Consider the following 17,574-nt stretch of genomic DNA (forward strand, 5'->3'; position numbering starts at 1 on the left):
ACTAATGTACCTCTAGAAGACATGCTTCATCTGCTTTTGCAAGCCTTTCAGCCAGATATAGTGAAATTATTTGACACTTTGTCATTCACTCTGGTTATTTTCTTTGTTGAAACAGAATTTTCAGACAAGTTGAGAAAGAACTGCCATGGGGAGTCCACTCTCACCAACTACTGTTTATATTATATTTGTTATTCACAAATATAATGATGCATTCCATTTTTAAACTAGACATCTATTTAGCAACCTTCATCCACACTTCAATACTCTGCAAAGGGACTGCTTTATCCTCTTGAACATCATGGAGTTATGCCTGCAACTTAGCTAACTTTGGACAGACTGGCAGTCTGTTAAAATCTGCCTTGAAGAACATGAAAACTAAATTTGCAACCATCTATATGGTAAATTAAGACCCACAGACCATGTACAGTACTTCACACAGGATTAAATAGAAGAAGATAACTGGACTGAATAGAAGTCACTATAGATCTCAGAGGGTATTTTTGGAATGAGTGACTAATTAATGATGGCATCAATTTGCCAACCGACAATTGTTCTAAGACTGCATTAAGCTTAACTTCTCTGAATTACCATATTTTCCGGCGTATAAGATGCACCCCCTTTTTTGTACACATTTTTTAGCGACATCTAAAAAATTGATTTTTTTAGATGCTCTTCCTGATTCCATCAAGTTCTTATCATTTTCTCAGTTGGGGTTGGCCTGCAATGCTTCTCTGCAGCCCTGTTTCCATATTCTTTAGCATACGTAATCACACGTAGCTTGTATGCAATATTGTAGCAATGCTGACGTTTTTCAGCCATAATTTGCCAAGAAATTTAGAGAAGTTTTAATGGTAGAAATTTATCACCGTTCACAACAACTGCGACAACAATTGGAAAGTTTAAACAAACAGGAACACAGCTGTGATCATTGATGACAGTGCATGCGCATCCGCTGAACTCTACATAACTGGAATGCTCTCACTCACCACAGGAAAGCAAGAAAGAAGTCACATAACTCAGAACAGAGAACATTTCCAGAAATGAAAGTAATAAAAAACCGAGTATCAGCGTTATAAGACGCACCCTGTTTTTCAGACCTATTTTCAAAGAAAAAAAGTGTCTTATACACCGGCAAATACGGTAACTACATTTTTTATCCATCTCCTTAGTTCCTAGTCATTTTCGGTTACAATTTGAATTGTTTCTGGAATAATCTAATCAAATGTGGCTTGTTTACTTCAGCTGTAATTTGTGTACTGAAGATGCTGCTTAGAAATTCAGTCCAATAATAGCTCGTTAAATAAATTAGTTAAGCAGTTTTTTTTTTCTTTTGAACTTCCATGGCTCAGTCGGTATAGATGAAGTCCTTTGGTCAGAAAGACCTGGGTTCGATTCTCTCCAAGATGCGAGGAACCTTTATCTAGTCTCTTTCAACTAAAACTGAGTTAGCTGGTCTCATATGGAAGTAAGGTTTTTTTTTTATTCACCTGGAAACTCGGATTTTTCATTCCCCAGAACAGCAAACCAGCCCTGTGAACGCATGGCTGGTTTGCCTGTTCTGGGGAACTCACAACCGCAACCAACCAACTTATCCTTGGGATGGTTGCGGTTATGAAGTCTACAGCTAAGAACCTTAATGGTTTGTGAAAAGCTTAAGATAATTTTTTTTTCTTTTAGTGTTGTTTCAACCATGAAGCATTATTTTGAATAACCACTAACAACTAAGTCTATCTATATGATAATATTCTAAAGTCATGCAAATTTTTATTATATTAGAATTTTACTGTAATTATATTTTTTAAGATAATAGCTTAATAACTAAGAATGTTCTACTTAATTTGCTTTGCCATATGTTTGCAATATTTTTTAATTATTAATCTGATTTTCTTATAATGTATTAGATTGATACAATTATACCAACTTCAGAACTAATAACAGTAGAAAAGAAATATGGCTTTATTCAAGGAATTGGTCTTTGTAAGTATCAAACAACACTTATATATGTATTTTGTATAAATTTAAATAATTCAATTTTCATTTTAATGCTCTCAATTCATTTTGTCTTCCAATAAGTTCAGTCATTTTATTATTTACGTGTTAGATGAATTCCTGAAAAACATTACTTAAATAAAAGAGTAGTTTTCATACGAAATAAAGTTGTATGCACAGGTCGCGCGCGCGCGTGTGTGTGTGTGTGTGTGTGTGTGTGTAGACTTTGCCAGTTCATGAGTATGTAACTAAGAGTTTATAAGGCAGAACACCGGAAAAAGATGATGACATTTATTTTATTGAAAGTTTTTTTTTTTCACTTGGTTAGAATATAATAAATTTAGTTTAATCCTTTATCCAATTGTGAGCAAACAAAGTTTGCACCTGAAAGTATCTTCAGGACTGGGGTAAGGTGGAGCAAGCTACTAACACTCCTATCTCAGTATCTCCCATAATGCAAAACACATCTCCTTGCAGATATGTCTAATGTTATGCATTAAGGGAAGGGCCACTACCCAGACTAGTTTCGACCTTTATTGAGGTCTCTTCAGTGGGAGCCAGGCCCAAGTGGAGATACCAGCCAGAAGCATTAGCAAGGTCATCTCTACCTATAGGAGTTGCCAAATGGTGTGCCACCTTTTTAATAAATTACTCTGGATTCAGAGAAAGATGTTGAAAGTTTATTTTTTTTTTATTTCACTTGGTTAGAATATAATAAATTTAGTTTAATCCTTTATCCAAGTGTGAGCAAAGGAGTCATCCTGGTGTTGCACCACCTTACCCCAGTCCTGAAGATACTTTCAGGTGCAAACTTTGTTTGCTCACACTTGGATAAAGGATTAAACTAAATTTATGACATTTATTTTAATTGGCAACATCATATTTCATCCTAATTTTGCAAGGTTTCTTCAAGCATAAACATACAGACTAGAAAACTAGTAGACAAAACAGAAGACTAACAATGGTCATAACTATTATGTAGTTATAGAAGAGACTGATGCTATTTTAAAATATTTCTAATTATTCAGAAAATTATGCATGTTTACACATTCATGTGAACGTGTTTGGCTAATGAAGACTAGGATGCACTCAGACAAGTTGATGCTTAGGTTATTATTTAGATGTTTTGGATCTAATGCCATTTCCAAAGACTCCCAGATTTTTCTCCCCTGTTGTATCGTAGCAATGGTGTAATAGTTCCGATTTATCCCATAAAACTTGAAGTCTCATTTGCAATGCATCTTGTGGATCAGCTTAAGAGAGCACATGTGATGACAAAGCTGAGGCTTCACTCCTTTGGTATTCAGTATCATGAATGTGCTCTTCAATATGTTGTTCAATTGATTTTTCTGTTTTCTGTCCATAATAAGATGGCCAGCAGTTGCAACATAGCCAATAAACATCCAGATATTGAAGTTGACTTTGTCAAGGTTTTGTAGATTGGAGTAGTGATCCCATCTTGATAAAGGAGATAAATACTACTTTGATTTTGTATTCCTTAAGTATTTTTGCTAGTTTTATGGAAATAGAACTAATATGTGAAAGCATGATGAAGCTTCTGTTTTCTTCATTAGAAATTTCTCTGGTCTCATGTTTGTTGGGTAATCTGTAGATGATATGGTCATTATAGCCATTTTAAAGGAAAGCGTTTCTTAATATTGAAGTTCTTTTGCTAGGTCATCCTTGTCAGTGATGAGTTGGTGAGCTCTTGCTCCTAGTGTGGAAATAATACCCCATTTATAAGGTCTGTAATGATGGGAAGAGGCATGTAGATATCTGTTAGTATGTGTAGGCTTTTGAAATATCGTGTCCTGTCCTGTCAGGTGCCTTCTCCCTCCAAGAGATTGACTACCATGTATCTCCACCATGTCCTATTCTGTGCCTCTCTGCTGCATTCCTCACATGAAAGATTCCTCATATATTTTTCATCCACTCCAGTCTTCCTCTCCTTCTCTTTCCCTCAACAGTTCCTTTGAGAAGCGTCCTTTGCAGTGGTGGCTCATGGCTTGAAATCGTGCGTGGGCTGCAACTTTTGAAATATACATACACACTGTAAGTACAGTGTATACATGATTGGATAATATATCAAAATTATGGCAAAAATTTTTTAAAAAATTAAACATGAAAAAATATTGTTTATTATCAATAAAATTATACAGTTTGGTATAATTCCAAATTACTTAAAAATAAAATATATTCTTCTTGTTTTGTTTCATGAAAAAATATTGTTTATTATCGATAAAATTATACAGTTTAGTGTAATTAAAAATTACTTAAAAATAATATCCATTCCTTTAATTGTAATTAAAGGAATGGATTTACAATTTTTGGACATTACAATTAAATCCTTTAATTGTAATGTCCAAATATTTAAAGAGACAGAGTAAACACGATAAGCACTACGAACACTCTACTACTGGTGCAAACTGCATATAAACAACAGTGGAACTGTGCGACGGACAGTGGCTTGCATTCCTCATATGGAAGAAAGGTCCAGTCTTCTATGTTTTTCATCTACTCCAGTCTTTGTCTTCCTCTCCTTCTCTTTCCCTCAACAGTTCCTTTGAGAAGTGTCCTTTCCAGTGGCAGCTCATGGCTTGAAATCATGGGGGGTGCATTATGCTAATAGCCCACATCTCACTATGGCGTGTGTATGCTTGCATGCGTAGCAATATGACTGTGGTAAACACAGTGCTGCTAAAGCCCTTCACCCTCCAAAGTGCTACAAGATGGATTTTTATTATTTTTTATACAAAATAAGAGAATTGTATAGGATTGTTGATGATAAAATTAAATATTACAAGCAAATATAAATAAATTAATAAATATATTTATATATCGAGAAAAAATGGGATGCTGCAGTTCCACAGTACCTATGCATGAGCCACCACTGGTCCTCTGTAGGCAGTTATGTCTCAGAATATGTTCAAAATAGCTGACTTTTCTCTTTTTAATTTCTTTTATGAGGCTCCTGTTTATGCCTACCATCTCTAGTACCTCTTCATTTGTCTTTCCATGATATCCTCATAATTCTTTGCAGCATCCACATTTCAAAGGCCTCCAGTTTTTTTGCACTGAGATTGGAGAGTGTCGATGTCTCTACTCTGTATAATAATGTGGGCCATATGTAACATTTGGAGATTCTTAGTCTTGTTTTCAGATTTAATTCTTTTGATGTCAGTAGATTTTTCTTTGAAATATAGAGACCTTTAATTCTTAGTCTTGTTTTCAGATTTAATTCTCTAGATGTCAGTAGATTTTTCTTTGAAATATAGAGACCTTTAATTTACCTGATTCTTTTGTTAGTAGAAAGTCCAGAAATGGGAGTGAACCATTAGATTCTAATTCATAGGTGAATTTTATATTAGGGTGTTGATGATTCAGGTAATCATGAAAAGCAGCAGTGAAGGTAGTCCATATTTCCAGACTAAGACCATATCAGCAACATACCTTTTCCATAATTTTGGTTTATAATGGTATTCTTCTAGGATCTTGTTTTTTATGTTTCCATATAAAGATTTGCCCATAGCTAGACAAGAGTTCTCTTTGTATATTGTATTTTTATATTTGAAATATTCAGATGAAATGCAGTGTTTGAGGAGTGCTATAACTTTTTTAGAGAATTTATCTTGTATCAGTGCAAGTAGATCATCAATAGGAACATTGGTAAACAGATAAAGCTTAATAAAATATCATGTCCATCAAGGATGATATTGCTGATGCTTCAACAAAATGCTCGGAGTTTTTAACAAAGGATGGTGATCTTCCTATCAGGCTATTTAGTAGTTTAGCTAGATGTTTGGAAAGGAGGTATGTCAGGGAATCTATGTCCGCATGGTTATGCGCTTCGCAACATATGCCTGGGAAAGGAGTGTCCTGGGTTTGATTCTCATCGCTGATGTGAGGAGCTTAAGAATCTTTCTCAGACATAGCCAGGTTAGCTGGTCTTGGGCGTGGACAGCAGCTTTTTTCTCCCCAGTTTATCTGGGGTTTTTCCTCCTGCAAGTAGGCAAACCGGCCCCATGAACACACGGACTACAGTCAGGAATACTTAAGACCTAGCCATAGGACTGATTCGTCAGCTATGCCGGTCCCGAGCCCAGATAAAATTTGGAGGGATTGAGATGGTGCCATGAGGCTCCTTTTCCTCGTAAAAGGGGCTTCGTGGCCATTATATCATCATACAAATAAATAAATAAATGAGGGAATCTATCCCTTCTACTATTGAATGTAGAGGTGTGTCTACTTTATGAATTTTGGGCATCCCATATAGACGTGGAGGAAGAGCATGAAAAGATCAGAGAGCTCATCTTCTTTCTCTTTTAAGCTCATAGGTTGTTTTCAAACGGTTATTGGTGCGATTTTGAAGCTCTCTAGTAGGGTCATGAATGTGAGTGGTCTAATCACCTAGCCAGAAATTGAATATCTCATATAAGGCTTTTTGCTAAATAAAAAAATCATCTGACTGAACAATAAAATTTCCACGATACAATATTATAAAGCATTTGTATGTCTTATTTCTAGTTTTCAAATCCATGTTTCTTTCTAACCTTTCAGAAATGGTATTTTAATTCATTAATTACAAAAATCAAAATTCTCTTCCCATTGCTGACAGGTGGTGGTACTACAAAAAAATAACCTGTTCTGTTGTAAGTAATGGAATGCCCAACACATTACGTAATCTGTTCCAAATATGCAGGGCAAGAGGACAGCTGTAGAATGCATGTTCTACCACTTCCAATTGGAAACAGATGTCACAGATTAGATACCCAATGTTAAAGTACATTCATTTGATTATATTGACTGGAAGGTGACCATATGCATTTCTCCAAGCAAGATCCCTCCTGTTAGGGTATCCTTGAAACCTCAATAAGTTATGAAATAAAGTGTTGTTGTCAGTATCCTACTTTAGGAGTTCACAGCATAAGAGATTAAAGAGTTCTTTTTACCAAAGCTTACCTTTTTTAATGGAAAGAAGGTCAATACCAGAATGTTGTAGCATTCAGGAACATCTCAGCTTTTGGATCTTTATAATCATTTACTCCAAATAGGAGAAGATGAAAACCCAGATAGTGCTGGAGAAGGTCTACACATGTGTGATTGTTTCCTTTTACACAAGCACATGTGTGATTGCTTAAAAAGCAAAATTTTAAGACAGGAGGATACAAGATCTGTTTTTTTTAATAAATCTTGTAGTGGCTACTTAATTTGCTTTTGTGTTTTTAATTCTGTTGTTATTGACATGCAGTAGATGAAAAAACATCTAGATAATGAAGTTACCTATTACTTAATCACCATTGTTTATATTCTATAAAACTACTGGAAATATTCTCATATATAATTTTATAAGTTTTATTTATTTATTTTTTACTACTAGCAAAACCAGACCTTATTCATCGTGCTGACTTGCGGCTGTCAGATATTGCTCAAGAGCTTGACAAAGACTGGGTGGCATTAGGACTCCAGCTGGACATTTCAGAATCAGATATTAAAGCAATTGAAGAAGAATGCCCAAACAATATAAGTGAACAGGCATTAATGATGCTTCGTTTATGGATGCAACGAGCAAATACAAAAGCTACAGGTAATATTTTGTTTTAATGTGCAAAATATAACTTTGATGTGTTTTACTAATTTAATGACATGGAATTTGAATGCTTTCTTATCAACTTACAAATTTTAGTCGAATAATCTCCATTTTGTGTATTCCAGTAATCAGAACTATAAATTTCTCTTGATTGTACAAAATGATTTTTAATAAATCATTTTGCTGTTTGTGAAGTTGTCAGGAAAACTATTTTACTTAAAAGAAAATATTGTCAAAAATTTCATTCAGTTTCTTTCCCATATCAAATTGATAATAAAGGATTTATCATTTTCACTATGTTTTTACATGGTTGTTTTTCATATTCATCTTCAACTTTGTAGCCATCTAATTTTTATTGTAGTTTTTTTTATTAACAAACTATTATGAAGTCATAGGACAATACTGCTGCTTTCACTCAACCAGATTCATTTAGTTACATTATATCTGGATATGTTGCTAGTCTCAGTCAACTAGCAACTTATCTATCAAATGATCCTGAATGGTGGTACACACTGAACCAGTGTGTACCACCATTCAGAAAAACATTTCACTCAGCCAATACTTTAGTCACTACTGTACATTCCTTATGGAGGTTTCCTCCGAGTTATCAGGGTTGCTTGAGGTTCGGAGTCAGATAACTGGGAGGAGACATCCACATAGCCTTTAAGAAATGCAGAGAACTAACTTTCTTATCAACACATGAAGATAAGCAAGTTGTACATGCTTATTTTCATGTGGTTCACCTTGTTAGGTATCCACTGGATATTAAACAACCAAGGATGGGCTGGTAATTTGGGACTTGACCAACCAAATTGTAATTTGTATTGACTTGAATCAAAAACAAACATATGGAACAACATAATGAAATTTCATGCCAGCTGGAAAATCACCTCAATAAACAAGGTTCCCTGCTGTTTTCATCAGGGAGCTAGGACAAATAGTGAAACCAGATACTGGAACATCAACAGAAATCTAATTAGGTGACATCAGCATAAGTATCAATGGAAGAGAAGTCAAACTGGTAGAACTAGAGTTGTACCTTGTAGAACATAAATAGTGATACTGAGAGGAAGGAGACTAAAATTAATTTAATGTTGGAAAGCATAAGGTTCTGAAATTTCTGAAATTCTAGGCAACAATGGGATGCAAAGCATACACTTGGTAGAGAAAGTTTAGAAGTTCAGTACTCCTTGTGTTGGAGTGGTGGTGGACAAGGATCTGAAGTTCAGAGGTCACATTGCAAGTTGTACACACTTCATCTGATTATGGCAGTGATGCAGAGGACCTTAACTTGTTGAAATAAAGAGGTTTTAGTTCACTGTATAAGGCCTCGTATAGTTTATTGTGCACAGATTTTGTCCTGCGGTTTTAGTGGTGATGATACAGTGGAATGGGTATAGAGAAGACTGAATAAGATCATAACTAGTCCTATGTTCTCCCCAGGAACCTTTTAAATGGGCAAACTGCCCGGCTGGTTTCACTGACCACCCAACTAATTAATGTTGTGAATTGACATGGCTAAATAATGAGGAAGATTGGAAAAATAATCTAAGACATTTTTCGATTAATAGTGATGAGAAATCAAACCGGAGAGTCTCGATACTCGTGAAACCAGCTCGATTTCTTGCATTGCAAGCCAATCTCGAGAGCTTCGGATATTCACTTTGATGTACACCAATCCGTATGTGGAAGAAGACAAAAATTGGGATCTCGAATATAATAGTATCGGTTGCAAAGAAGATTTTTTACGGAAGAGACATGATTTTGATGTTTGAAATAAATAAATTGTGAAAATTGAGCAACTTCATATCGAAGGCAAAAATTGATGTTAAAAATCTACATTTATTTTTCTTAATAATGGTTTTTGTCTGAAGATCGTGAGCCAAGTATTTAATAATTTATTTTGTAAAAGAAAATAGGCCTGCGCATCAAATATAGTTGTGATCTCGGGGAATTCTCAAAACTCTCGATGACTATGATGTCAGTCTCGAGTGATACCAATTCCCATTCCTAGTAATTAATACTTATAAATAGCAAAATTGTGACATAACGCGGGTTGTATGTCTCGGGTATTACAGTCAGTGCACAATTCAGTGATTTGTTCTGATTAATTTAACAGCAATATATTTTGTATTTATTAAATTACTCTATAATGAGTAAAAAGTCAAGTCAGAAAACCATACTCTTAAGTGTGGTTTCTTTGGTTATTTTAAGAAAGATGAAACCGATAAGCATAGTAGCGAAGACACCAAACCAACAACAGAATCGTCGATTTCTGCAAAGTCTCTTTCAAATGTAAAATGTGTGTCTAAACACTGCTTATCGGGTATTAACAGTGAGTGGTTTAAAAAATTCCATTGGTTAGTGGTGAAAGATAATGGAATAATGTGTTCCACATGTATGAAATACAGAAACAGACGACCCACAAACAAGGAAATGACTTGGGTAACTATGCCATGCACAAAACTTGTGCATAGTTACCATGCACAAGTGTGGTTTTAAGTGTGGTTTCTTTGGTTATTTTAAGAAAGATGAAACCGATAAGCATAGTAGCGAAGACACCAAACCAACAACAGAATCGTCGATTTCTGCAAAGTCTCTTTCAAATGTAAAACATGTGTCTAAACACTGCTTATCGGGTATTAACAGTGAGTGGTTTAAAAAATTCCATTGGTTAGTGGTGAAAGATAATGGAATAATGTGTTCCACATGTATGAAATACAGAAACAGACGACCCACAAACAAGGAAATGACTTGGGTAACTATGCCATGCACAAAACTTGTGCATAGTTACCATGCACAAGTGTGGTTTTAAGTGTGGTTTCTTTGGTTATTTTAAGAAAGATGAAACCGATAAGCATAGTAGCGAAGACACCAAACCAACAACAGAATCGTCGATTTCTGCAAAGTCTCTTTCAAATGTAAAACATGTGTCTAAACACTGCTTATCGGGTATTAACAGTGAGTGGTTTAAAAAATTCCATTGGTTAGTGGTGAAAGATAATGGAATAATGTGTTCCACATGTATGAAATACAGAAACAGACGACCCACAAACAAGAAAATGACTTGGGTAACTATGCCATGCACAAAACTTTGAAAAGAAAGCTTGGTTAACTATGAACAAAGCAAGTTCAACACTGATTCTTGTTCAGATATAATTGAAAAACATATACTAGAAGAAACTGGAATAGGGCAAATTGAAAAATCAATTTCAATTTTGAATAACTTGCTGAGAGATGCTTTTCTGGGAGCTTTAAGATCTCTGTATTGGTTAGCGAAAAATAAGTTACCACATGCTATGTTATTTGAAAAATTGCTTGAGCATTGCAAGGCTATGGACTGTTCCTACTAAGAACATCGTAACGTCAGTAAAAATGCACATTATACATCAGAAAGAATAATTCAAGAGTTGATTGATATTTTAGCATCAGAAATTAGATCTGAAATACTGAAAAATATACATTCTGCAGATTATTTCAGTGTTTAATGTGATGAAACTACAGATATCTCAGTTTTAAAACAGCTGATTGTGTACATTAAATATGTTTGTCAACTTAGAAAAGAGGTCAGGGTTAATTTTGTATCAACTTACAATATCATTGATGGCAAAGCTGAGACTATAACTATAAAGTAATTGAAACCCTTGATCAAGGCTTTAAAACTTGTAATCTGGTGGGTCTTGGATCTGATGGAGCAGCTGTCATGATCGGAAAGCAAAAGGGAGTTGCAAAACTGCTCAAAGATGAAACAGATGGACTTATGGTCAACTATCATTCTGTAAACCACTGACTGGCTCTTGCTAGTGCCCAAGCAGCTGCTGAAGTGCCTTATTTAGTCATGTTTAATGATATCTTAAGGCAATTGTTTTTCTTCTTCCAAAATTCCTCAGTCAGGATGGCTGGTTTAACCTAAATCCAAAATATACTGAACAGTCCTCAGATCAAACTTAAATAGAGAATGCATGGTGAGTGTTATAGCTGCATTGGAAAGAGAGGCCACCGAACGAAATGATATCACTGCTGAAGGTTTAAGTAAATATATCAGAACATACAATTTCATAGCTGCACTAACGATGCTTTCAGATGTGTTACCACATTTATCTAACTTGTCTAAGGCAAAGGCAAGATGTTGACTTAACTGAAATAGAACCAGTCTTAGAAGCCAGAAAACTATCCATCATGGAAATGAAAGACACTCCTGGTAGTCATTTTTCAAAATCTTCATCAGCATCTTTCAGGTGAATGGTCAGACCTTCACTTTGATCATTCAGATTCTAATGTTATTACTTTTAAGACTGCAATATATGATAAATACATAGGCACAGTTATTAAACACCTAGAAGCAAGATTTCCAGATATGCCAATCATTTCCTGCTTTTCAAGAATTTTCAATGCAGAAAGTCATGATCACACATGAGGCTTCTGAGATTATTTTTGATTATTATTATTCTAGAAATGGAAGTCCTGCAATTGCATCAAATAAGCAATTGCATCAAAAATGATTAATGAACAGTCATACAAAAATCTATATCCAAGACAAATACTGCTGATATTAGCAACAACATTTGAGCTCAAAGAGTCTTTTCCAAATTTAGCAAAACTAGCTGCTGTTGGACTGGCCATACCTGAGAGCATAGCGGAATGTGAGAGGGGTTTCTCTGCTTTAAAAAGGATAAAAACCTGTATGAGGAATCGCATCAGTCAGAACACTCTAAATAATCTGATGCTGATTTCAATGGAAGGGTCCAACAGATTTTAATTACGAAAAAGCTGCTAACAATTGGGCTTCTAAGAAGAAGAGAAGAATTAATGTATAGAATTTTAAGCTGCGAGCATTACAAGGTTTTCATTACTTAATGAGAAAATAAGAAAAATCCTAGTCTTGTTTGTGATAATTACTATATAAAATATTATCCTTTTTTGAAGTAATTTCTAATAAAATTACTATTTTAATTTGTAATGAAAAATGGTCTTTCTTAACTCATTCAAAATTTTTGTACGCCTGGCTAATGCTTCATTCCACCCTGGTAAAAATTTCTGTGGAGAACACTAGTCTTTGGAATAGAGAATATGAGGGCAGACTGGCAGAATGCAGTTTTCAAAGCCTTGTGGATAGGAGGAGGAAGGGAGGGAATATGATTGAGAGATTTAAGTTGATTAAGGGATGCTACAAGGTTAATGTGGAGGACATTTTTTGTAGAATTGAAGAAGGGTAGAACAAGTGGCCATACCTGGAAGCGGTATAAGTAGAGTGTAAGCAAGGGAATAAGAAGCAGGTTCTTTGCATGGAGAGTGGCTGGTGAGTGGAATCCTTTGCCTGACTACGTGGTAAATGCAGATGTGTTGATTGAGTTTAAAGCACAGTTTGATTTACTTTGTGTGTAACAATGTTTGCCTCCCACAGTGAGTCTTTGAATCCATGGAAGTATAGTGTTAATAATAATAATAATCATTAATATTGTACAGCATCTCCATGGGTTCTAGAGACTAATTGTGGGAGACTCAAACTAATTATTTTATGGGCAAAACCTCTTATACCTCTCCTTAAACTCATTCATTGTCAGAGAACTCACAACTAATTCTGGCAATCCATTCCATTCATATATCATTCTCCATGCAAAAAATATGGTCTACACACCCCTACTAACCAGAATCTCACATAACTTCAATGGATGGTCCCTAGTTCTCGGACTATTTACCATATATTGAAAAATTTCCTTTGCACCAATTATAAATTCCTTTTAATATCTTAAAAGTTTCTCTCATGTTCCCTCTCCTTCACCTATCAACCAAACTTTGTAACCTACAAATCTTAAACCTATTCTCATAGGGAGTATTCCACAGACCTGTCTCCATCTTGGTCACTCGTATCTAAATCCTTTCGACCATCTCCTGGTCCCCAAGAAACCCAGGTAACCAAATATGTGCACTGTAGTCAAGATGTGGCAGAATCATTCCCTTATAAAGAGGGATAATAACTTCCTTATCTTTACTTGTCAGCATGTTTTTCAACATCCAAGCAATTCATTGAGCTCTTTTACCAACTTCTGTAATATGCCCTCTGAACTTCAACTCTTTGTCCACCATCCTCTCCAAGTCTTTAGCCTCATCCTACAAACCAATACCATCAATATGATACACCACATGCAACCTTTTCAACCTGAAGTGCATTACCTTACATTTTGCAATATTAACTTGACAATCAATTATCCTTTGCCCACAATGCCAATTTATTTAAATCATCCTGTAGGATATCTACATCACCTTTATTGACTATTGTTCTCCCCAGTTTTGCATCATCAGCAAACAACTGAATATACCCCTTTTAAATCTCTCCCTATGTCATTGATATACAAATTAAAGATTAGTGAACCCCCCCCAGTACTGAACTCTTAGGTACTCCACTAGTCACCATCATTCTCTTAGACCCTACTCCACCATATTATATACCTACTCTCTGCTGTCTGGCCATCAGCCCTCCCCCCCAACCATGCTATTAGCCTCATATCCATTCCATTTGCTACAGCTTTTGTAATAGTTTTCCATGCGGTATTCTGTCAAATGCCTTTGTAAAGTCCAGCCTTTGGAAAGCCGTCCTGCTTACTATAGAACGACTTTTTCTACAACGGAACACTTCACAAATCCTGAAATTTTCATAGAACACCTTGGTTATTTTGTAATGTATTAATTAATAATTAATTGTTAATTTAGCTGCTTTTTTAATTAATATCTAATTAAATATCAATTAAACATATACATCATTAAATTAATTTGTGCTGATTTTCATTGACATATCCCATTCTGATCACCAAATATATTTATAATATTATTATAATTACTTACGAGTGAATGCAGACTTTTTCTCCTGTGTGCTGGTAGTTTTCCCCTCCTTTTGCACAGCCTGGAGATCTTTGTAGGCTTGAGGTGGATGAATCGCTATTTGTTCCGTCACAAACACCTTCAATAAGAAATTTCTTAACACCAAAATTAAACAAAGCGACTTGTCTCTTATTTATATTGTAATTTAAATCTGTATTCCTATTACTTTTAAAATATCACAGCACTCCGGTTTCAGAACAAGCACTTGCACACTGCAATATGAACTTGCGAAGAAAATATTCAGTATTAATAGATTTTAGGACTGGATACAGACTACCTTGATCTTCAATTTCAGTGGAAAAATTTTCTTTATATTTCCTTTCTGATTGGTCACTAACATTTGCAACAATGCTACCCATTGCTGTAATTGGCTTGCAGGCAATTTTTATTATCAGTCATAAACAGCGGTATCTCTTTCCCGATTGTTGAAAGATTTCGATGTGTGAAAATTAACAATAATTCATGAATATTTCCATGTTTAAAAATATGTTGCTTGGTCACTGACATTTGCTATACAGATGTCATTTCCTTCAGTTTGGAGAACAGAGGATATGCTGCCCATTGTTATAATCCGCTTGCAGGCAATTTTTATGACCGGTCATAATCAGCGGTATTCCCTTTCCCAAATGTTGAAATGTTTCGATGCGTGAAAATTAACGATACACAGATGTTATTAGGCATTCTGGGTCTGAGCTTTTAGACATATTCACAAATATTATTCTCCTCAGAATATTTTCACTATAAAATTTATTCATGAAAAATGCTTAGAAAACTAAAATGACAAATTCCAGGATAACTTCTCATGGAACACAGTTTGGGAAACCCTGCTATAGAGTATCACATCACTATCTATCCATTGTTGGATTTTATCTTTCACCAACTTTTCTAATACTTTAACAACCACTCCTGCTATATTATTTTGTCTGTAGCTTTGCAAACTCTGCTTTGGAGCCACCTTCATGCAGTAGAACTATCTTACCATCTTTCCACTCCCCTGGATCCCATCTGAGACTTAGATTAAACAACTTCATCAGAGACAATGCCAATTCTCTTGCACATTCATGCAGTACATGGACTGACATGCCATCCCATCCCATATGCTGAACACCTCCTGTTCATTTACCTCAATGTTGATATGCATCACTATAACATCAGCAACTGTAAAATCATCACGTGGATGATACACCTTTGCAAAATGATAACTCAACAACTCAACTATATCTTTTGGTTCAGTCACCTTCCTACCATGAGATTTTTCATATGGTAGAACAATGGGAAAAGAACAACAACCAGGGAGCCATTCCTGAAAGTTGCAAAAGGGAGTGTTGAGTAAAAGGGTAACAAGTAGGTTTTTGCATGAAGAGTGGTAGGAGCATGGAATGCATTTCCTGATAAGTGGTGAATGGCAGACAGTGGATGAGTTTAAGGAGTGGTATGATAGACTTTGTGTTGACCTCCCACCAGTGATGGCTCATGGCTTGAAATCGTGGGGGTGCTGCAATACAGTTTGGTATAATTCAAAATTACTTTAAAATAAAATATATTCTTCTTGTTTTGTTTCATGTAAAAATATTGTTTATTATCGATAAAATTATACAGTTTAGTATAATTCAAAATTACTTAAAAATAAAATCCATTCCTTTAATTGTAATGTCCAAATATTTAAAGAGATGGAGTAAACACGATAAGCACTACGAACACTACTACTGGCACAAACTGCATATAAACAACAGTGGAACTGCGCGACGGGCAGTGCTGCATTATGCTAATAGCTTGCATCTCACTATGACATGCATATGCTTGCACGCATAGCAATATGACACTGTGGTAAGCATAGTGCTTCTAGCATCTTCCTAAATGCTACAAGATGGATTTTTATTATTTTTTATACAAAATAAAAGAATTGTATAGGATTGTTGATGATAAAATAGTTGCTGTAGCTCAATTGGAAGAATAGCAAAACATTGCGCCCTTTGATTGGAAAAGACCTGGGTTCGATTCTCGTCGTGATGAGGGGAATCCCTATATGGGCTTTTTCAGTTGAAGGTAAGCTAGCCGATCTCCCGGAAACTTGGGTTTTTCATCCCGACAAATCGTCCTTCAGGACACACGCAATTTACAGACAAAAAATGCTGTTGTTGATGGGCAATAGATGGCATTGATGGTAGTGTGTCGAAGTTGGAGAATTAAGTAGTAGGGGATAGGATGAGATGTATTTAGCAAAGTAGTGTAGTGTGTCCTCCCACGATGAGTCCTTGGACTCCTTGGAGGTGTTACGTAATAATAATAATAATAATAAAATTAAATATTACAAGCAAATATAAATAAATTAATAAATATATTTATATATTAAGAAAAATTGGGGGTGCTGCAGTTTCACAGTGCCTATGCACGAGTCGCCCCTGCCTTCCACAGTGAGTCTTGTGACTCCAATGGAGGTCAGGAAAATAATAATGGATAAACATTGGTTTACGCTCTTCCATATCTACTTAGCTAGTTTATGATATCCTTGTAGCTTCCCATGAAATCATGACAACCAAAATCTTTTCCAACTAAAAAGGATGTGCCATATCTTTCTGACTTGAAAATTGCTTACTTTATTTTATTTAAAATTACAATACAGTTTCATTTATGTATAAAATGGTTAACTAAATATATATTTATTCAGTGATATTTTTATTATTAGAATGTTTTTATTATTAGAATTGTTAGAAATTTTTTGTTAACAGGAAATGCTTTGGAAAAATCACTAAGAAAGATTAACAGAGATGACATTGTAAATCATTGTATGTTTAATGTTGAACTTGTAACAGATGATGTTGAGAAAGCTGTGGCAAAAGTTCATCTGGATCAGTCAGGTAACATTTTTTCTCTTGATGCTGTAATCACATTAATGGCAGATACAGTGATCTCTCAATTGTCTGAGCATGAAATGACTAATTTTAATTAACCAACTTTTGAACTGGATTAGTGTCACTTGACTTCTGGTAGAGTACTATGTAATTATATCATCAGCTGTCCACCCAACAAATTTCTTTCCAATGTGATCAGATAATTGAAGGATTACTGTATTTTTTTTTATGTGCAGAACAGTAGTTGATGAAATAGAAATTGCTAAC

At 35.1% G+C, this 17,574-nt stretch overlaps 1 protein-coding gene across 10 annotated transcripts in view; it reads left to right on the forward strand.

Annotated features, from left to right (window-relative positions):
* The window catches only part of LOC150104251 (uncharacterized), a 1,804,220-nt gene that overhangs the window by 1,197,552 nt on the left and 589,094 nt on the right, over positions 1-17,574 (forward strand). For all 10 annotated transcript variants that reach the window (XM_090396244.1, XM_090396248.1, XM_090396245.1 and 7 more), the window contains exons 29-31: positions 1,902-1,977; positions 7,367-7,573; positions 17,185-17,313. In XM_090396244.1, coding sequence (XP_090252370.1) covers positions 1,902-1,977; positions 7,367-7,573; positions 17,185-17,313 — 412 coding nt within the window. The remainder of the gene's footprint in view (positions 1-1,901; positions 1,978-7,366; positions 7,574-17,184; positions 17,314-17,574) is intronic.

This window comes from Typopeltis vanoorti, chromosome 8 (genome assembly GCF_054136105.1).
Source record: "Typopeltis vanoorti isolate ZY-2024b chromosome 8, IOZ_Tvanoo_1.0, whole genome shotgun sequence".
Classification (NCBI taxonomy): domain Eukaryota; kingdom Metazoa; phylum Arthropoda; class Arachnida; order Uropygi; family Thelyphonidae; genus Typopeltis; species Typopeltis vanoorti.